At 48.9% G+C, this 22,508-nt stretch overlaps 2 protein-coding genes across 4 annotated transcripts; both read left to right on the forward strand.

Moving 5' to 3' along the window:
- The first annotated feature begins 109 nt into the window (after positions 1–109).
- bnipl (BCL2 interacting protein like) lies at positions 110–14,183 on the forward strand. Of its 2 annotated transcripts, none has more exons than XR_013912194.1 (10): positions 110–297; positions 2,115–2,195; positions 2,463–2,506; positions 4,138–4,380; positions 4,454–4,697; positions 4,871–4,973; positions 5,054–5,185; positions 8,640–8,726; positions 11,886–11,984; positions 13,709–14,183. XR_013912194.1 is itself a non-coding variant. In XM_026185631.2 (10 exons), exons 1-10 carry the CDS (start codon positions 254–256, stop codon positions 13,731–13,733), a joined length of 1,047 nt encoding a protein of 348 aa, XP_026041416.1. In that variant the 5' UTR covers positions 113–253; the 3' UTR covers positions 13,734–14,183. The 2 variants fall into 2 exon arrangements, 1 of the variants encoding a protein (XP_026041416.1); XM_026185631.2 differs by having other exon boundaries at positions 113–297; positions 4,454–4,642.
- Positions 14,184–17,506: 3,323 nt separating this feature from the next.
- Positions 17,507–21,001, forward strand: LOC113032616 (thioredoxin-interacting protein-like). Of its 2 annotated transcripts, XM_026185616.2 has the most exons (8): positions 18,320–18,493; positions 18,774–18,888; positions 18,973–19,048; positions 19,124–19,271; positions 19,659–19,871; positions 19,949–20,095; positions 20,185–20,487; positions 20,626–21,001. In XM_026185616.2, the coding sequence occupies exons 1-8, from the start codon at positions 18,464–18,466 to the stop codon at positions 20,671–20,673; spliced, it is 1,080 nt and encodes a 359-aa protein (XP_026041401.1). In that variant the 5' UTR covers positions 18,320–18,463; the 3' UTR covers positions 20,674–21,001. The 2 variants fall into 2 exon arrangements, with proteins under 2 accessions (XP_026041400.1, XP_026041401.1); XM_026185615.2 differs by lacking the exon at positions 18,774–18,888 and having other exon boundaries at positions 17,507–18,493.
- The last annotated feature ends 1,507 nt before the right edge of the window (positions 21,002–22,508 follow it).

The raw sequence follows: 22,508 nt of genomic DNA on the forward strand, positions 1-22,508 counted from the left end.
GAAGCAGGCTGAAGCTGATCTGCCACCTCACCTGTGTGCAAGGAGCAGGTGAGCGTGGCCAATCAGGTGGCGGCTCTGTGGTGAAATGCAGACAAACCTGTCAGGCAGAGAGAGAGAGAGCGAGCGAGCCCCATAGAGTCAGAGTGGGAACTCCCTCTGTGCGAGGGAGAGGAGAGGAAGGAGGACACCACACTCAGACATCCAGTGGGTCCCACACGCTGGTCAGAGCACGCCGTGACATCAGAGTGACATCATGAGCTCCCCCACTGAGCATACAGACGGGCAGGGTGAGGACAGGTAAATATTTACAGCTCAAACGCTGTGTGAGAGTGTGTGTGTGTATTTGTGCGTGTGTGCGTGCGCATTTCCTGCTCAGTAAAAAGAGGAAGTTCAATTCAAACTGCTTCTGCTGCTGACGGTCAGTGAAGGGGTCTCTGTGATATGTTCACCGCCTGATGATCTGGGCTGTTGATCAGCAGGAAGTGATGTCCGTTGACTTCCTGCTTGCTATGGGGTCTCCCGGTCCAGGTCCTGAGCCTCATCGCCGATCTCTTCCTTGCTGATGACTTCACTGATTAGTCTGCAGTTTCTGATTGGCTCCTGGTCGGGTCCTGATCGGGTTCTGGTCCTCGGACAGGAAGCTGACGCCTTTTCCTGGATCTGAGCTCAGAGTCAAAGACCAGAGGAGGCCTCTGATCCTCCCGAGTCCCTGAAAACACTCTCTGAGCTCCTAACTCAGTCCGTGAAGCTCTGCAGGTGAGGCGTCCGGTCACGCCTGCGTGTCATGCGCTAGTTTGTGTCACACGTTGAGTTTTTGCAATTTCCCATCATGCTCCTGCAAACAGCTGATCTGTGGAGCAGGTGCTGAGTGAACGTCACCAAACAAACTGCCAGTAATGTGAACTGTGTTTGAGCTGATGAAGAAACGGACTGAACATCGCTCTGAGGTTCACGCCTCGCACTCTGCACCTGCAGCTTCACCTGCGCAGGTGAGGCCGTTGTAACACATGCAGAGCCGAGGACATTAGGGGAGAATATTTAACGTTCACAACACGCAGTTTAATAACCCGCGCCGAAACAAAGCATCTTATGTTCCTGGCCTAACCTTACTGCCCACGGAGGTGCGTCTGATAACACACCTGAGGACTGCGCTCACACACCATTTTGGCTTTTTTTAGAAAATCTGGCTGTAAATCAACAGCCTGAGCCAAGTGTGCCATCTGCTGGGACGAGCTCAGAATCAAAGGTGATGATGTAATAATGATTGGCTCCACCCCCTGCAGTTCACCTGCAGTATCTGCACGCACCACCAGGGGGCAGCCGCCAAGACTTTACGAATCTTTAAGGCTGGAGACAAAGAACTGAGCAGATTATACGATCTGCAAACATCAGTCTTCATCGTCTTAAACTCCTCCTCCTTCTTCTCACATGTTCTCACCTGAGGAGCCCTCTGATTGGCTGAGATCCTTTGTGAAGAGTTTTAATCTTTACCAGGATTTCATCTGAACTTTCATGTATCCATCCACAGCTGTTCCTCACCAGGAGTGACTCCAAGGAAGCTTTACAGACTCCTTCATCTCTCCTCTTTGTTTTTGTGGAGGCTCATCAGAGTTCTGATATTTTTGCGAGCTGACCCTGAAGGTACCGCAGTGAAAACACTCCTCACCTGCAGAGGACCACCCACTGCACACACCTGTTCAGTTACTGTCGCTGGAGATCAGGTGTGTCAGCTTCACAGCAAACAGAGGAACAATGAAGCCCCTCCCTTGTTCACCTGTTCAGGTGTGTGTGAGATAGTCAGAGCAGTCAGACGGGTTTGATCTGATTTTAATCACCAGGAGGCTTAACTGCCTGCAGGTCAGATCTGTGATTGGACGGAAACCCTGGAGCTATAAATAGTTTACAAACCTCCAAACGAACGTCACAGGAGGTCAGACCAAGGTGTGTGTGTGAGTCATGAATGTCCGATCAAACAAACTTATTTATTGGTCTTTATTTAACTTTAAATAATAGAACCACAAAAAAACGTCAAAATACCTGCAGAAGAACAATCAGCCAATCAGAGAAGAGAATCTGAATTGGGTCCCAGTTTCGGTTTTTCTTTGCTCTTCCAGGTCTGCTCCAGGGCCCTCAAGCCCCGCCAACATCCAGGACATGGAGCTGAGGGAGGAGTGGCAGGATGATGGCTTCCCCAGGTCAGAGGTCATGCTAACAGAGGCTAATAAAGATAAATAGATCCTTATGGAGGATGTTAATTTGTGCTAACAGAGGCTAATAGTAACATATGGTAAGAGGCGAATGTAGCTTTAATAAAGGCTAATGCTAATATGTGCTAACAGAAGCTAATAGCTGTGAATAAATGCAAACTAAAGCTAATGTGTGTGGTGAATATCTTCTCACCTCTTTGTTTCACATGTTTACCTGGTTTTACCTGGCTGGCGTTGCTGGGCTTGCTGCTTCAGACCACTTCCAGAGGATGATACAGAAAGTCCAGCAGGAGAATCAGGTGAAAACCAATTTTTGTAAGCTAAAGTTGAAGCTACGAGTCTGTTGTGGCCAGTGCTATCCTCTACGCTGTTGCATGCTGGGGGAGCAGATTGAGGGTTGCTGATGCTAACAGACTCAACGAACTGATCTGCAAGGCCAGCAATGTTGTGGGGATGTAGCTGGACTCTCTTAAGGTTGTGATGGAGAGGCATACGTTGTCCAGGATAAAGACAGTGTTGGATAATTCCTCCCACAAGAGCACGCTCAGTCATAGACTGAGATTACCAAAAAGCACCACTGAACGACCCAGGAATGCATTCCTGCCTGTGGCCATCTCCCTGTACAACTCATCCACCCAACACACTGTATACTGCTATTGCTACACCCTCTTTGCTCATGCTCTTCTTTCTTATTCAGATATTTATTAGTAAGCAGTGTTGGGACTAACGCGTTATTAAGTAACGCGTTACAGTAACTACATTATTATTGTGGTAACGAGCGCGGTAACTAGTTATGCCAAAATCAGGAACGCGTTACTCGTTACTGGGATTTAGATAGGGTCGTTACTCGTTACTTCGTGTGGTGGCTATCGCGGAGCTTCCACAGATTCAGTAACATAAGCAAGTGGTGGAGGCCAGCAGGTGGATGAGGGAAAGGGAGGCAAGAGGAGAGACCCGAAGCGGCCGCTGGTCCGAGAGTGTCAGGTGAACTGAACTTCAGGTTAGAAGTTATGACCTGCAGTCCATCTGGGTCAGATATGAACCAAGTTTAGGTGGAGTTTATTTAATATTAATTTCTAGTATCAGCTGATGTTTGCTGGAGCCACAGCTGTAAAGCTGCTGGTCATGATGTCGGTTTGGATATGTGGTGAGAGGGAAACATGAAGATGAAACCAGGAGATGTCCTTACTGAACCATCAGAGCTGAACAGGTGATGGAGAAACAATTTTCTGTCCCAGTCCAGCTCTGTATGCAGCTCATCTGCAGTCTGGTGTTACCTACATCTTCCTATTCAGAAGGCAGAATTTCCGAGTTCTGAGTACAATCAAAGCACCACGACTGCAGTTTTTGTGTTGGATGTAAAAAGCGCACATGACTCTGTGATGTAGGCTAGAATCATGGCAGCAGTCAACGATGGTGCAGGCGTGGGATTTCTCTCGTGGAAATGTGCACATTATCTTTTCCTTTGTATTGGTAGGTGGCACAGTGCACTGTGGCAAGTAAGCAAGCTAGAAGACTGGCAAAGTTACGGAAGCAACACATTAACAAGAGAATTCTGAGTAAAACCAAAGTTACTTTCCCTACTAACTAGTTACTTTGAAAGTAACGAGTAACTTCAAGTAACTGAGTTACTTTTGATGGAAGTAACTAGTAATGTAACTAAGTTACTAATTTAAAGTAACTTACTCAACACTGTTAGTAAGTGGCTTATATATATGTAAATATTGTATATATTGTGCTATTGTTTATTTCCTGTATTGTCTTTGTTGCTGTTGGTACTGGAGCGCTGTAACCAACATCATTTCCTCTATGGCTCAGTAAAGTATTCTGATTCTGACAAAGCTCAAAGTCACCAATCAAAGGTGATCAAAATCAATGACAACAATCTTCCAAAAATCAATCAGTGTTCACTCTGTCCTCTGTTCTTTAGCTCCGGTCACCAGCCTCACTCTATCGGGTGGAGGCGGAGCTAAGAAGCGTCTGGTGGCACCGTCTCTGAGTCTCACGCTGAACCGCCGTGACTCGAACGATCGGAACAGCTTCTCTGCAGCCGCGCTGTCAGGGACACCAGACGACACACCGTCGCTTGACATCAACCTGGAAGCTCTGGAGACGCCATCGGACAGCGAGACAGGAACACTGCCGGACAGCATGCACGACCTGGAGTGGGACGGTGAGATGTGCACGCAGATGGGAAGTAATGTAACCGAGAGAAAAGCAGCTGACCTCTGACCTCTGTCTCACAGACGACCTTCCTCGGATGGGCAGAGGTGGAGCTGTGGCCAGAAATCCGATGGAGCAGTCCGAAGGTCTGATGGAGCTGGATCAGGTGGACAGCAGAGGGCGGCGCTGGAGGCGGTTCTGCATCTCAGGACACGAATACCATGTCAACATGAGCGTCCTGGAGCCGTACCTGCAGGTCCTGTCGCATGGAGGTCAGAGGTCACACACCCACCAAACTACCTGTAATACACCTGCAGGAGCTTCCAGGTCTCACACACACCTGAAAAACACCTGTAACACAAATAAGATGATACACTGATATTACACCTGCAGGAGCGCCACACACACTCACCTGTAACACACCTGCAGGTGCCATGGAGCTAACACTGTGTTGTATTTGAAATTGCACTGTGACAGCTCTGCCTGTGGTTGGTTGACAGGCTACTTTGGAGACGGGATGAACGCCATCATCCTCTTCACTTCTTGTTACCTGCCGGAGAACACAGTGGAAAACTACGAGTATGTCATGGAAAACCTGTTCAGGTGAGTTTGGGCCCAGAAATTGTGGTCAAATGCTAGCAGGTGTGAGCCACGCCTCCTTTATCACCTGTCTTCCCCTGCAGGTACATTGTGGGGACGCTGGACCTGATGGTCTCAGAGAATTACCTGCTAGTCTACCTGTGCGCCATGGCTCCCAGAAATAAGCTGCCCTCCATCAAATGGCTTCACCAGTGCTACACGTCCATCGACAGGAGGTACAGCATCCCCTCTCAGCACCGCTCTGAGGGGTGGAGCTTCTTTACTTCCTGTTCCTTCAGTAACTGTGACCCCTGGCTGCCCCTGGGTAGGTCCGGGATGGGCGTGAGGTTCTGGGGGCGCTCCGTCTTTGGGCTGGGGCCCGGGCCAGGCCTCGGGGGCTTGGGTCCTGGTTGGTGTGTTGCCGGGGTTGTGGGCGGGTGGGTGCATGGGGGCCCAGCCCTGGAGCAGGGTGCCGCCGGTGCATCGAGCCACCTGGGGGGCTCTTCAACTGGTGGGGAAGATTGTCACATCTTGCAGGAGCTTTCCTCTCCTCAGGAACTCTCTGTAGGAGGGGGAGATACAGGAGAGGTGGAGGAAGATCTCAGCCTGGGTGTTTATTGTCTTATGTAGTCTGGAAGATGAGTGGATGGTGGGGTGGGTGCAGTTTTCTCTGTGGTGGGGTTGGGTAGACTGTCCTGGGCTCTGTGGGGCCGGGCTGCGCTGCTGCGCTGGGCCCCGGTCTGATGGGCCTGGGCCCCCTTTCCCTGGCGGGTTGCGGAGTATGGGGGTACCTACTGGGGTCAGCGGGGGAGCTGGCCCCAGGGAGGGGTCACTTGCCCCTCCCTTCCTTCCCTCCCCATCTCCAGCTGCCTCCCTCTTCCCGCTCCACCACAACCACCCACACATGCAGGGCCTTGGAGTAGGGGTATGTCACCAGGGTGCAGAGGAGGCTACCCCCCCCCCCCCCTGTCCCCTTCTGGCTGCCTCTGCCTCAATTTTATCCCACAACTTAGACATTCACATTACTCACACTCTCATTACACATACATATAGGATCTTGGGGGTGGGCACGATACACGGAGTCCAAAGTACCATCAGGGTGTACACCCCACCCCTGGCGTCGTTGCCCACCTCTCAATTTTAAATACACGTAGACATTGAGGGCCAGCAGGAGGGACCATGCGCTTACCTGCTGCTCTCTGGCAGGTAGCTCCATGCCCTCCTGGGTTTTAAATGCACCTTAGAACACACATGCATCAACACTACAATGAGCGGGTGGAGGGAGGTTTGGAGTCTTCTCTCACCCCCATTCTCTGCGACCTGCTGGAGCAGGGGGGCTAGTAGGAGGAGTTGGCCGTCCGACTGCGGTCTGGAGTGTGGGGCCTCCCTGCTGCTGCGGAGTCGGGGCGGTCTGCCTCCCCCCACCGCAGGGAAAAGGGTAACACCACCTGGGTCTGGGTGCAGTTCCCCCCTCCAGGGGCAAGGGTACCTAGACCCGGTTTGTAGAGTACGCTTGGGGAGTGTGATCGTGTGTACAGCGTCTCTTTATGTCTGTCTCCACGTTGGTTGAGTGTGGAGTGAGTGCATATGAGAGCATGAGGGTGGGAATGGATGTTTGTGTCTGTGTGTGCCTGTATGTCTGTGTCTATATGTCAGGTTGGGTGTCAGGCGCCACCTCTCTGGGGACATCTCAGGCCCTCCAAGGTTTGGAGGCCTATCTCCCCCCACCACCACTTCCCCTGCCAGTGGCGGACTCCCTCAGACATCGGTGCGTTGGTGGTTCTTTGTGTCTGGGGGTGGGCGTCCAGGTACACACCGGCTCACTCCTTGGCGGCCGCTTATCGGGGCCTGGAGCCTGGGGCTCGCTCGGGCCACTTCGGAGGTGGGGTGCCCCCGGCCTCTCGGCCTGGGGCTCGGTCACTCAGGCGCAGCTGGCTGCCGGCGGAGCTCACGGACGCGTCACTGCAACTCCCCCTGGCTTCTGCTCCGCGGCTGCTGAGTGAGCCCTCATCTGGGACTCTCCTCAGCTCTTTCTGGGACAGTGGCGCGGCTGCCCCTCTGTTGGTCTTCCTTGGTCTCTTGTGTTTTGGGGCCTCTGGATGTCTGGAGTTTTGATCTCCTCCATACCTGCTTCATGCCCTGGAGGACGGGGCTGTGGCCCCCCCACACCCTCTAGCAGATCATTACATGAAGGAACCTTTTAAAAACAAGCGCGTCCATGCTCACAGGTGTACACACGGGTGATCACACCCACAAACTACACCCTTTTTGGCTCCTACCTCAAAGCACACTGTGTTCTGTTGATCTTATGTGCTGCACAATAATGTTTAATATTTAGTATTTACTGTCATATTCCCATATATCATTGTGATGTTGTTTATTCTATTACTCTTGTTCTCTTCTGCTTGCTTTCTTTTTTCTTTCTCAGCAGGTGATCCAGGTGATTGATATATGCATTTTTTTTTCTCTGCCCGTTCTGTTGGTTTTTGTCTTTTGCCTTTCTCCCCCGTCCCTCTTCTCAGCTGTTTCTCTTTCCCTCTTTCTTTCTCCCCTTCTTTCCCCCAGTCAAGTCTGTCCCGTATTCAGTAAGTGAAAATAAAATAAACAATAAAAGGTGAATCAAATGGACCATTACGGCAAGGCTGGGATGGTCAGTTTGGTAAAGTAAATCCGTTGGGCATCTTTCTTTGCCTTAAAAAAGAGGAAAAAAAAAAAAAGTAACTGTGACCCCGTAGACGAGTAGAGCTTCTCATAACTGCTCGCTGTGTCTGCTCCGACCTGTGGACCATGCGGCGAGATGATCTTTCAGTTCAACTACCTGCAATTTTGCTTTATTTATGTAGCACGAACAGTTGCATCGGGGCACCTAACAATCATGTGACCCCCTATGAGAAGGCACTTTGGCGACAGGAAGTAACCTCCAGCAGTACCAGGCTCAGGGGTGGCCATCAGCCGCGACCGGTGTGGGTGAGAGGAGGAAGACGGGATATTCTGAATGTGAGACGAGCTAAGGTGAAAACAAGGCGCGTTACGCTAACCATAGGCAAGAGCGCCAACGGAGAGCTCCACCCCCATCACAGCCACAACAAAAATGACCCCTCTATTCATCCATTTGCAGTGTCAGGGTCACGACCTGATTTTCACACGCTGCGTGGCGTGCAGCGCCGAGATCCTATTTGGAGCATCCACTCGAGTCAGACTTCCTGTTTGGAAACAACCAACCCACCAACTCTGCAATCCAAGATGGCAGCAGTGGGGGTTCAACACCCCCCGCCTCTCGCCATGTCACCTTCTGCTAATAAAAGCTAATAGCTGGCTGTGGCTCAACGACAGCAGGTGATGGTGCTGACGTCGGGTCAGACTCCGTCATGACGTCTTTAATCTGATTGATCACGCTCGCTGTGTAAGAGACGCTCTGATTGGAGCGCTGCTCTGTGTGGTCATGATGTAATCATCAGTTGCCTTTGCTGTTGGGAGATGATGTCGGGGATTCAGCCATGTTTCCAGCTCTTTGGAGGTCATCTTCTTCCTCCTCCTCATCACAGCTGTGCACGCTTACAACCACAGCAGCACTTTAACTCGTCTGTCATACGTAATGGCGTTACCGCGACCAGCTGATGGTCACGGTGGCCTTTGAAGTGTGTTTAGCGCACAAGGACATGGGGGTTCACTGTCCTCATGTCTCCGCAGGCTGAAGAAGGACCTGAAGGGGCTGCTGGTCGTCCATCCCGCCTGGTACATCAAAGCTCTCATCACGCTGGTCAAACCTTTTATCAGGTCAGCGCGCACACACACACACACACACACACACACACACACACACACACACACACACACACACACACACACAATGTACATTTGGTTTTTCTGGACCCTGGTTGGCTGCAGTGCATTCCTACCACCAGAAGGTGGCAGTGAAGTACCAAGAAGCTGAAATCTAGCAGGGCCTCTGTCAGTGTGCTGCACTTTGACTCTGTATGGAGTCAAAGTGCAGCTCACTGGATAAATCACTGTGTGCACGTTCACGGTGCAGCATCTAATGAGTCTTTACTTGGGATGAGGGAAAGAAATTAGACTAACAGACTAGTGTAAAAGTAAGAAATGCTCAGAAGTTTAGTTCAAATTCAAATTCAAATTCAAATTTTATTTGTCACGTACACAGTCATACACAGTATGATATGTAGTGAAATGCTTGGACAACTGCTCGTGACCTAAAGAAAACAAAAAAGGAAAAGGCTATGAATAAGATAGGAAATAAATATGAAAAATTAAAAAGGGTAAATTTAACTAGGAAGGAATAAAATATAAATTAAGGTTAAAAATGAAATAACTGTACAACACAAATTAGAATGAAGGGTAAATTTAACTGGGAAAGAATAAGATAAAATATATAAATTAAAGTTGAAAATAAAATAACTGTACAACAAAATACACAATATAGAACTATATAAGAATGTATGAAGAAATATAAATAAATATATACACAATAACAGCAGCTGTACAAGTATTAACTGGAAATGAAGAATATAGTGACCAGTGTTGTGCAAAAACAAAGTCCAGAAAGTCCAGTGTGTGTGTAAGAACCATATGTGTGGGTCAGTACTGTGTGGTGGTGTGATTGAGAGACCGTATCGCCTGCGGGAAGAAGCTCCTCCTCAGTCTCTCTGTGTTGGTCTTCAGGGAGCGGAATCGCTTTCCTGACCTCAACAGAGAGAACAGTCTGTTGTTGGGATGGCTGAGGTCCTTCACGATCTTCCTGGCCTTGGTCCAGCACCGCCTGCTGTAGATTGAGTGCAGGTCAGGGAGCTCGGAGCGGATGGTGCGCTCAGCTGACCGCACAACCCTCTGTAGAGCTCGTCTGTCCTGCATGGTGCTGTTCCCGAACCAGGTTAAGATGTTTCCCGCCAGGATGCTCTCTATGGTGCACGAGTAAAAGTTCCTGAGCACCTTGGAGGGCAGTTGGAAGTCTCTCAAGCGTCTGAGGTGGTAGAGACGCTGTCGGGCCTTTTTCACCACGGTGTTGATGTGACAGGACCATGACAGGTCCTGCGTGATGTGAACTCCGAGGTATTTGAAGCTGTCCACTCTCTCCACTGGGCACTCGTTGATGACGGGGGTCTGGTAGTTCCTCTCCTGCTTAGTGCTGAAGTCCACTATCAGCTCCTTTGTCTTACTGACGTTTAGAAGGAGGTTGTTCCTCTGGCACCAGTTCTCCAGATTCCTAATCTCCTTCAGGTAGGCCGTCTCGTTGTTATCAGAGATCAGGCCCACCACGACGGTGTCGTCAGCAAACTTGATGATGGTGGTGGAGCTGGTAGTGGCCACACAGTCATATGTGTACAAAGAGTACAGCAGGGGGCTCAGAACACACCCCTGGGGGGCTCCAGTGCTGAGAGTGGTGGAGGCTGAGACATGTCCGCCCATCCTTACTGCCTGTGGTCTGCCAGTTAGGAAGTTGGAGATCCACTGACACATAGATGAGCTGAGTCCCAGATGCTCCAGCTTGGTGGTGAGTGTGGAGGGAATTATGGTGTTAAATGCAGAGCTGTAGTCTATGAAGAGCATTTTAACATAATTCCCCCTTCTAGTGTCCAAGTGAGTGAGTGATGTGTGGAGGAGATGAGAGATGGCATCGTCTGTGGAACGATTTGGACGGTAAGCGAACTGTAGTGGGTCCAGTGTGTCTGGTAGTGAAGAAATGATGAAGTCTCTGACCAGGCGTTCAAAGCACTTCATCACTACTGAGGTGAGGGCTACAGGGCGATAGTCATTGAGAGAAGCAGGGTGGAAAATGTCAAAAACTAACAACAAAGGCATTTTAAAATATTTATCACATTCATGATCAGAGGTGGCAAAAGTCCAGACATTCAGTGTTTAAGTAGAGAAGAGTTATTGTCAAAAGCACATGTACAGATCATACACAGTGAAACTGCAGGGCTCCCACAGTCCTCAGTGTTACACTAAACAACATAAAAGATAAAAGTCTTATACACACAACAGTGTCCAACACAGTCTGAGTGTTTTTGGGAAAGTGGGAGTGTGGGAGTCAGTGAAGGGCGGTGGTTCAGAGTTTTGGGGGGGCGGGGTCAACAGAGCAGGGAGAGAGTAGATGTCCTGGAGTGAGGGCAGAGAAGCACCCACGATCCTTTCTCTGCTCTCGCTCTCCTCAGTTTGAGGAGGAAGTAGAGTCGCTGTTGGGCTTTACGGACCACGATGCTGTTCTTTGACGACATCAATATGAAGTACATATACTAGTGTTAAAAAATACTGCAGTAAAAGTTCAAGTATGGATTTAAACTTAAGTGAAAAAGTACAGGCTCTGACAGTTACTCAGAGTAAGAAAGTAAAGAGCAGCTCCTTGAAGGACGTTTTTACTGAACCTCCTGTTATATTAATGTAATAAAGTAATAATAGATGGAGATGAGCAGGTTTTCCCAACGACGATGCACCACCTGGTGGCAGATGTCTACATAACATTTAAGACCCAATAATTTACTGGCGTTAGATTAAACGGCTGTCATGTCTGTTGCTGACGATTAACACATTGCCAATCTTCGTAATTCTTTCGATCTTGAAGAATTCTTCCAAGAGTCTGTGGTGCACGCTGGTGAAACCAGAACCTCACAGAACTGCACCGCCTGATGGAAACATCGGTCAGCACAAGGCGCCATCTCAGTGTCTTAAAGAGTGTTTGATGTTATGCAGATGTTGGATGTTGCAGCAGAAACACATTCTAAAGCTCAGACCTGAGGTTTAGAACAGGACCCCAAGTCTTCCCCCTCGGTTAGAGCGGCCTCCTGTGGTGGATCTGGTCATTACACAGATAAATCTCAGTGAGAAATCTTACAGGTTAAACTATCCCAGGTCCTGATGTGTTGTGTTAGCTTGATGTAGTTGGTCTGTCTCACCTGTGACCTTTGACCCTGTTCTCCACAGCGATAAGTTCAGCAGGAAGATCCGCTTCATTCAGAGTCTGCAGCAGCTGTCCGAGCTCATCCCCACAGACCAGCTGCAGATCCCCGACGCCATCCGCCAGTAAGGCCCTCTGACTCCAGTCTGACTCCAGTCTGACTCTGACTCCACTCCAACTCCACTCTGACTCTGACTCCACTCTGACTCTGACTCCACTCTAACTCCACTCTGACTCTGACTCCACTCTGACTCTGACTCCCCTCTAACTCCACTCTGACTCTGACTCCACTCTGACTCTGACTCCGCTCTAACTCTGCTCTGACTCCACTCTGACTCCACTCCAACTCCACTCTGACTCTGACTCTGACTCCACTCTGACTCTGACTCCACTCTAACTCCACTCTGACTCTGACTCCACTCTGACTCTGACTCCCCTCTAACTCCACTCTGACTCTGACTCCACTCTGACTCTGACTCCGCTCTAACTCTGCTCTGACTCCACTCTGACTCCACTCCAACTCCACTCTGACTCTGACTCTGACTCCACTCTGACTCTGACTCCACTCCAACTCCACTCTGACTCTGACTCCACTCTAACTCCACTCTGACTCTGACTCCACTCTGACTCTGACTCCCCTCTAACTCCACTCTGACTCTGACTCCACTCTGACTCTGACTCCGCTCTGACTCCACTCTGACTCCACTCCAACTCCACTCTGACTCTGACTCCACTCTGACTCTGACTCCACTCCAACTCCACTCTGACTCTGACTCCACTCTGACTCCAGTCTGACTCCACTCTGACTCTGACTCCACTCTAACTCCACTCTGACTCCACTCTGACTCTGACTCCACTCTGACTCCACTCTGACTCCGCTCTAACTCTGCTCTGACTCCACTCTGACTCCACTCCAACTCCACTCTGACTCTGACTCCACTCTGACTCTGACTCCACTCCAACTCCACTCTGACTCTGACTCCACTCTGACTCCAGTCTGACTCCACTCTGACTGACTCCCCTCTAACTCCACTCTGACTCCACTCTGACTCTGCTCTAACTCTGCTCTGACTCCACTCTGACTCTGACTCCACTCCAACTCCACTCTGACTCTGACTCCACTCTGACTCCAGTCTGACTCCACTCTGACTCTGACTCCACTCTAACTCCACTCTGACTCTGACTCCACTCTGACTCCACTCCAACTCCACTCTGACTCTGACTCCACTCTGACTCCAGTCTGACTCTGACTCCGCTCTAACTCTGCTCTGACTCCACTCTGACTCTGACTCCACTCTGACTCCAGTCTGACTCCACTCTGACTCTGACTCCACTCTAACTCCACTCTGACTCTGACTCCACTCTAACTCTGCTCTGACTCCACTCTGACTCCACTCTGGCTTGGACTCCATTGTAACTCTAATCTGGCTCTAAGATAACTTTGATGATCGATTGAACACACAGATTAAATACAAAATGCAAGAAAACGCTTATAACACCTCACAAAAAGGCTAACAGTGGCAGCTGGGTTAGCTGCTACTTCTGTATGTTTTAGACCTAACCCATACTGACCTTTGACCCCTATTCACCTTAACAGCTGGTGATAACAGCCTTTTCTTATTCCTTCTGTTTGACTAACTCCTATTTTACTGAGTCATACTTCCTGTATCATTTCCAAATTAAAAGCCCTCCATCAGTTTGCATTGAGCCTTTTATTGAGAAACGATTGCAGAAATGTCACGTGATCTGTGCCGTGAGGAAGACGGAGAGAAGACGAAGACGCTCACAGAGACGTTAAGGCCTGCTGATGTTGGCGCGGTTCATGAATCCACTTCCTGTCTCTCTGCAGGTTTGATGAGAAGCTGAACAGATGACCCTCTCACACGTCACACTGGAGGGACCCAGGAGGCCACAGGGTCAGGAAGCCTGCTGACCTTTGACCTGTGGCGTGTACATATGAGCAGACTGCTGTACGTCTGTGTGCTGGTGGCGTTCGGACTCGGAGAGGACGAACATGCTAACGGGAACTCTGCTGCTTCTTTCCTCTAAACTTGAACAAACGCTAACTTACTGTTTATTTATTGGCGTATTTAAGACGGCGGTGAGAGCGAGACACCCGACACATCGCGCCGTCACGTTTCTGTCTGAGCCTCAGATCTATGGACGTGTGGGGGGTGGGGCTAATCGGGCTCTGTAATCCAGGTGATAGAATCTGTTTTGGTTTTCATGTCCATGTGAAACACGTGAGTGGAGCTTCACTGCGGAAAGTTGCTGACTGGTTGCTGACTGTGTTTCACTTCCTGTAATAAAGCATGGATCAAGCAGCCTGACTCGTCCTGTTTGTTTCATGAGGTCCCGTCTACCTGAAAACGCGTGACGCTGACTCACGGTTTGCGACCTCACCGCCGTTTCAGGGTCAGCAGCGGGCTCTTAGGCTTGACGAGGTAATGTTGACAGCTGTGGACAGGACAATTATTTAGTTTTTCTTTTTAGTTTTGAGTTCACAGAATTATTCATTTTCCACACAGTGTAAATGCGAGTGCTTACTGGCTGAAATGATTGTCAGGTGACCTGTATTCTTCTTTCTGAATGGCCTGCAGGGAACAGCTCAATCCAAACATCAACAGTATCAACACCAACGTGAGTTCAGCCCACTGAACTGTGTCAGAGCGCCCTGCTGTGACTGTGATTTACATCTTTTCTCTCACACGTCCAAACCTTTCCGTGATCACTCTCGTCTGTTTTTTACAGCCTGTGCTCGTCTCCAAGTGCTCTACGTTCAGCTTTCCAAAACGCACAATTTCAAAATAAAAGCTCAAAGGTGTTGTGTTAAATCATTATTGTGAAAAGTGAAAATCACAGTAGCACGCACACTGCTGCTTTCATAAAGGTGTCAGTATTGGAAAAACTATGACATTGGGGGTGTCCAAGTTCATGGGCTGCATCCTCCTGAGGCCGCATTTGTAGCCCGATTACGTCACAGCGACGCGATGAAGCCTGTCCAAATTCAAAAGCTGCTCCAAATGCGTTCCCCTTTTCCCAGATTTGAAGGATGGGTCGGGTGTATCCTTTGTGGCCTATATTATCCCAGAATTCATATTCATATTCCAGTTTCCAACAATGGCAGCAGCTACTTTTAATATTACTCTGTGTCACAAAACATACTTTCAGGCAAAAATGTAGCTGCGTGAACTTCAAACATCTGCTCGGCTTATCACGATTTCACATATTTGCAAAAGTGCTCCGACGTTTTGGGAGACGAACTCCCCGCACATCGTTTTCAACCCCACCGTGGTCTTTGGCTACTCAGGTCAAACATGATATATAAGTCAATTAGATACTTATAAATGTCATTGTTTGGCTTTTTTCAGTGTCTGATTTGTTTGTGAGTAAATCGGTTTGGCTGAGATTAAAGTTATAGTTCTCACACAGCTGAATAAACATCAAAAAGAAAACTGATTAAACAGAAGTATGAGATGGTCGAGAGTTTACTCCAGTGTTCTGTTATGTAAGCAGTGTGGGCTGTTTCACCTGCACCAGAACTCAACTGTTTACATACAGTGGCTTGCAAAAGTATTCGGCCCCTTTCAACTTTCCCACATTTTGTCACATTACAGCCACAAACATGAATCAATGTTATTGGAATTCCACATGAAAGACCAACACAAACACGTGAGGAGTGGAACGAAAATCAGACATGATTCCAAACATGTTTTACAAATAAATAACTGCAAAATGTGGGAAAGTTCAAGGGGGCCAAATACTTTTGCAAGCCACTGTAAATAGGGGCGTGGCCTCTGTGACCGACAGGTAATCATAACAAACTGTCTGTGAGGGCTGAGCTTTAATGAGTAAAATTTGAGGATTTTGATTGGATGTGACCTCACAAACTGGAAGAGCATTCGGCAAAACACAAAAAGAGCACCACCCCATGCACATGTGAGACCGTACATGGACAGTTATAAAAGTGTGAAAGTATCTTTTACGTGAGCCGTGCACCGGCTCCGGCTGTGTGTCAGCTCTCAGGTTTCCTGTAGGTGGTGATCAGCTGTAGCTGGATGGTGATGGGTGTGAGCTGGTGGTGGTGTAGTGTATAGGTATGTGTGGGTGGAGTCAAACACACACAGCCCTCAGTGTTACAGTAAAACAATATAAAGATTAAAAAATAGAATTCTAATATACAACACAATGCAGTCTTTCATAAACAACAGTGTCCAACACAACCATAGTGACTGTGGGCAAGAGTTCGTGTGTGGGGGGGGGGGCAGTCAGTGAAAGGGTGATGGTGGATGTTCAGTTTGTTTTATTTATGTCTGGGGGGGTTCAGAGGGAAGAGGTGGATGCAGGTCTGGAGTTGGTGTGTGTAAGAGCAGGGAGAGAGTTCAGCATAATGACAGCCTGATGGATGGAGCTGTCTCTCAGTCTGGTTCTAGCCATGGCGTACAGCTCCACCATAGCCGGACTGGCCATCGGCATTTGCCCGGTGGGCCGATGGGTTTGTTTGTTTTTTTTCCGTTTTTTTCCGTAACGGTATACACACTGAAAGGTGGTGGATTGGCCAGATGCTGGGAGATGTGTAAAAATAACTCAGTTGTTTGGCTATTGCGGAGCTTCCACAGATTCAGTAACATTAGCAAGTGATGGAGGCCAGCAGATGCAACACGCTGGCAGGTGGATGATGGAAAGGCAGGAGGAGCAGAGACCCGAGGCGATGAACTGAACTTCAGGTAAGAAGTTATGACCTGCAGTCTATCTGGGTCAGATATGAACCAAGTTTAGGTGGAGTTTATTTTCGTTTTGCTGACTTTTTACAGTCAGTTACAGTAACTCGTACTGCGTACTAGCTAGCATGACGGAGTTTATATACTACTGGGCGGGTGCTATGATGTTACTGATGTTGAACTTGTTTTATCTTATTTTATTTATAAGGTTAGTTAGTAGAGTTTCCAACTGTCCCGTAAAAAAAACGGAATCGTCTCGTATTCAGAGAAAATATTATGCGTTTCGTATTGAAGTGAAAAGGAACACAGTTTGTCCCGGACTTCAGCTAGAATGAAAAAGACACAAAGCTGGAGTTATTCTGTGTAGGGAAGTTATGAACTGTTTCTGAGAGACTAATAACACCAGGATCCTTTTCTAAGTAGCTGACAGCTGGTAACTGTGCAGGGGCGGGTCTAGCAAAGTGTTGCCAGGGGGCCAGGTAGGGCATTAATATGTTTTGTTTAGGGTTATTGTACATAGTAATTTTTTTAGGGTCCCATCATAATTTCTTCAGAAGTACTGTATATGATGCCAGTATTTCCCACATTTTCTAGATACTGTACCAGTGCTGTGTGTAAAATGCCATCAAAAAGTCAATTAAGTTTTATTCTTTCTCAGCTGTCTTTCTATCTCCTTTCACTTTGTAAAGGTTGCCATGTTAGAAAGAATATTTTGCCCTGCCATGCTGTTTATTGATGTGGAAAATGAATGGTTTATGAAAATATATCTAAATCTGTCATCAGTAATCAGTAATGATCATGTCTCACCTCTAGTCTCCTCTGTCTTAATTTCAGGTTTTCACCATGTGTTGTAGATAGTTCAGGTTAACTCGACCAAGCAGTCTACTTTCGGGTACTGTTTAGAATACCAGAATAAGGAGGATGGTGTAGATTTAAGTTTATGAGACTGATACATATATACCAACAAGACAGCGTCCATCACTGTGACAACAGCGTTTGTTTTCATTCAAAGGCTTTATGGTTTTTCCTATAATACCTGGTGGGCCGGTCTCTAGTCAAAATGCCCAGGCCGATTTTTTTGTCCCAGTCCAGCCCTGACCTCCACCCAGGCATAGTGATGGGTGTAAGCTGTGGATGGAGGTGTAGTGTATGGCGATGGGTGTAAGCTGTGGATGGAGGTGTCGCTGCCTGTGTATACGAGCTGTTTACTGAAGGTTTCTATTCTCACTCTGATGACTCCGCTCTTTGGGCGCTCTCTCTCATTTATGGCCCGCCAGCTTGACGCCCCGCCCACAGTCCATTTCACGCACTGTTCACGCGTCCACTTCGCGCTCCGATTGGCTGACGTTCTGGGCCGGCCAATCACAGAGTTCCCTGTAGCAGAGGCTTGGCGAGTTCACGCTGTCCGCACGTGCTGCTCGGAGGGTAGCGGGACCCCCGCCCCTCCTGCGGTATAAAACGGGCCGGGGTTGTTTACAGAAAGAATCACAGACGGTACCGACAGCCTGGCCCGGTGGCACTTCCAGTTCTCTAATTTAGCAGCTTCCCTGGTTCATTAAACCCTTATTTCATTTTGTTTTCGCGCCTCGGTGGCGGTTTCTGCACTAACCGGACATTCTGACCCCTTGACTTCCGGTCCGTTTCGGCCGTCGTCATGGTTCTGTCCCCGGCCAGCAGGCTGCGGCTGTTCCGGGTGGTGTTTTCCGAACCCGGCCGCGCCTTCTATAGCAGCGGGGACAAGCTGTCCGGCTCCGTGCAGCTGCAGGCCGAGCAGCCCTGCAGGGTGGACGGCCTCCGCGTCACCGCCGCCGGCTGCGCGCGCGTCCAGCCCCGCAAGAAGCGCGGGAGGAGCCAGGAGGTGGAGTACCTGAAGTACGACGAGGATGTGCGGCTGGAGGAGGCGCTTAGCCCAGGTGAAGCTCCGAGATCAGACAGTACAGGAATTAGTTAATCAATATAGGTATCGATTCAAAGCTCACATAAAAAAAACTTTATTATCCAGATCAGTTAGAGAAACACGCGGAAGAATCTGAATCTGCATGATTTTAGGATTTCCTGCAGTCTCTCAGTGATTGACTGATGTAATGCAAACTTTAATTGTACTTATAAAAACCCACGAATGAAGGAGGAGATTGTCTTCAGGGACCAGAGCAGTGTCTGCTTCACGCTGTAAACATGTTCATTTTAACATAGGAGTCTGCGGGTCTGGCTCACTACTGTCTCTGCTGGACTCCAGAGGAACTGCAGGATGTGAGACAGGATAAAAACAAAAAGAAACGGAGGAAGTCGCTCTTTTTACTCCCAAGAAGTAAAAGCTCCATTTTCTGCAGTCAGAGAATTGAGCTTTAATGTGAAACAGGAAGTTGCTCATTACTTATTTCCTGTGTCTCAGACTCTGACGGCTGCTTCCTGCTTCCTGCTGGTAAAACCTTCAGCTTCCAGTTCGGCTTCGAGCTGCCGCCACCCGGGTGAGTTTCCAGTCCCGCCGCTGCTTTCTGATGGCGTGTTGATCATGCTGCTGAACGCCACTGCTCTGCTTTCAGGTGCCTGGTGTCGTCCTTCAGAGGGAAGTTGGGCTCGGTGCGGTATTACGTGCGGGCCGAGCTGCGCCGCCCGTCCGAGCATGCCCTGCAGTGTGAGAAGGAATTTGAGGTGGAGGAGCCGCTGGACGTGAACCGAGCCGACCTGCTGGTACGAAACGCCCGGGAATCAAACTTCAGACAGGAAGTAGATTCTGGTTAATGCACATCTCCTGCCGCTGACTTCCTGTTCTACTGTTAGATGTTCATATCAGACACGGAGAAACGCTCAGTTTGTTACAGGCTTTTCTACTCTCTGATCTCTGTGATGTCATAGAGAGGGCTAGAACCCTACCCATCTGTTGTCAGTGAGGGGTAGCCAGTCAGAGGATAGTAGTCTTAAAGGGGGTGGAGCTCAAAGTAAGGGGGGCTCAGTATCAGTAAAGAAGGATTATTCTGAACTGTGCAGTTCAGAATAATCCTTGCATAAGGCCATGCAGCACAGCTCTGCTGTGAGATGTCACCTGTGCTGCTCATTAACTCCTCCCCCTCCCCTCAGGCACCGGTGGCAGCCTCCGCTCAGAAGAAAGTCACCTGCATGTTCATCCCTGATGGCCAGGTGTCCATTAGCGCTCAAATCGACAGGAAGGGCTTCTGCGAGGGCGAGGACATCTTCATCAACGCCAAGTTCGAGAACACGTGCTCCCGCATTGTGGTGCCGAAGGCTGCCATCATCGCCAAACACTCGTATGCCGTGGACGGACGCACCAAGGTGACGCCCTAACCTTTACTTTCAGACGTGAGTGCCATGGGACAGGAAGTGTGACCTGTGCGGTTTCCTGTGTGCAGGTGTTGCGTCAGAAGCTGTCGGCGGTGCGAGGAAACCACATAATTTCTGGGATGTGCGACATGTGGCAGGGCAGGACCATCAAGGTGCCCAAACTGAAGCCCTCTCTGCTTGGCTGTGACATCATCCAGGTGGACTACGCTCTCATGGTGAGAGACCACTAATGTTGTCATAAGATCAGAAGTAAAATGAGTAAAATGGAATGATGCAGGCTTAACCTGTAGCCCCACCCCCTCAGATCTACCTGCACATCCCCGGCAGCGAGAAGCTGACTCTGGAGCTGCCGCTGGTCATCGGAACGATCCCGTTCAGCGGCGTGGGCAGCCGGACGAGCAGCATGTGTAGCCAGGCCGGCTCCAGCTGGACCTCCTTCCCCTCGGCTCCACCCAGCTACAGCAACATCCACCGCGACCTCAGGGTGGACGGCCCCCGCACGCCGCTGCTCCACGACTACGATGGCACCGAGGACGAGGAGGAGGAGGGTGGGCTCATAATGAGAGCGCCTGAACTTCACTGCCCCCCTCCCCCCGTATACAGTGAGGTGAGCGCGCCAGTTTAACTTAGTGTGATCTCAGCGACAGCAGCAGCACTTTGGACATCACGGGGTCGTTTGGCGGTCTGCTGTCAGCTAATCCTGTCCTGATGATGTCATCCATTCGTTTTTCTTTCTCTTCTTCAGGTAGATCAGAACTCTGAGAACTCCTCTCAGGTGGTTCCCATCTTCTGAGGACAGCGTCCCCTTTAAACGGTCCAACGCCCCGTCTCTCCACCAGGACACGGGTTGAGGGCGGAGCCTCAGCTCTGCCTCGAGATCTGACCTGACAGCCATTCCCCTCTGATTCAGCTGTTTCCTGTCAGTGAAAACAGAGAAAATGTTTGTTTTTTTTTAGATACTTGTTGTTGCATTATTTACTGTAGTAACAGGAAGTTACCTGTGTGTAAGATTTTGTAAATAAGAGCCTATTTTTTATTTTTTTTATGTGATACATGAGTTGAAAATGTTTGGGTGTTTTCAGTTTGTTCCCAAACAGCAAAAATAAAGCGATCATGAAGAATGTTGACTTTTATTCATTTTCTTTTTGTTGTAGAAACTAAATATTGCTACAGTTTCATGAAATGAAGATGAGTACAAAAACTGAAAAAACAGCCTCAATGGCAAAGTGCAGTGCCCCGCCAAAGTAAAATAGTGTTGGCCCGCCATAATAAAGTACAGAGCAGGGCTGTCAGATGAACTTTGAATTTTGTTTCTTTCAGAATTAAAATACTTTCTGAAAGTGTTCTCCTTTAATGATGATGAGGAGGAGGAGCTTAGAGGAAAAATAAGTTGTGTTTAAATGTTTCGGGTTCTCCACTTCCTGTTTGATGTTGTTAAACACGGTGAGAGGGGCACTTCCTGCTCTGTGATTTAAACATGTTCAGGTTTACTTCATAACAGCACTGTCAGTGCAGCTCTCCTCACCCCAGCCAGTCCCTGAGCCTGGTTCTGCTGGAGGTTTCTTCCTGTTAAAAGGGAGTTTTTCCTTCCCACTGTCACCAAATTGCTTGCTCACACACGAGGTCGTCTAAATGGAGTTTCTGTGTAACACTGTAGTCTTTGCCTGACAGTATAAAGCTCCTTGAGCCGGCTGTTCTTGTGGCGGTGCTATATCACTTAAATTAAATTGAACTGCCCCCTGCTGGCAGGAGAAATGAACACGTGACTGAAACATGTCAAATAAACAAGAAAAAACAGTCCACACATAACATCCAGAGATACCTGACACAGAGGACCACAAATGTGTGCGTGTGTGTGTGTGTACTGAAGTGGGTAAGAGGTCGCACAGATGCATTTCTGAGCAGCACAGGTGCATCTGTATTTTTAACTTCCTGTTTTTCCTGGAAAGATGAGGACACGCTGGACAAGGGCGTTTTTAGAAACCACTGACTCACTGCAGTGTGTGTGTGTGTGTACACGTTTAGACGTTTTTGTGAGGACAGAGAATTGGCATGCCACTATACTTGTGGGGACCAACAGCCCTTATGGGGACATCATGTCTGTCCCTGCGGGTTTGAAGGTAATTTTGAGGCTCAAAATGTGGTTTTAGTGTCAGGGTTACAGTTGGGTTAGGCATTCATTTTTGATGGTGAGGGTAAGCAGCTAGGGAAAGCATTATGTCAATGGGATGTCCTCACTAAGATATGAAAACCAGTGTGTGTGTGTGTGTGTCAGCGGTGGTGTGTGATTGGCTGAGGATCAGCGTGACAGCTTCTGACTCAGCCACTCATGTTTCCAGCTCTGCTTACACTTTTAGAGCCTGCAGGCAGAAAGCAGGGCAAAGGTCAGTATCACAGCCTAATGTCTGAATCCACACACTGCACCTGCAGCTCCACACTCACTTTAAGGACAACAGGTCAGCAGGTCGCTAACGAGCCTCTGCTTTATTATGATTGTTATTTATTAATATTTACCTGCACCTTTAGTTAGTATGACCTGAACCCTTCAGCCTGTTTCAGAGCTCACCTGTGTCGGCCTGACCGTGATGTACTCTGGATTATCTGTGTCTGCATGAGTCCAGCACTGAC

Source organism: Astatotilapia calliptera, chromosome 11 (genome assembly GCF_964374335.1).
Source record: "Astatotilapia calliptera chromosome 11, fAstCal68.1, whole genome shotgun sequence".
In the NCBI taxonomy this organism is placed as follows: domain Eukaryota; kingdom Metazoa; phylum Chordata; class Actinopteri; order Cichliformes; family Cichlidae; genus Astatotilapia; species Astatotilapia calliptera.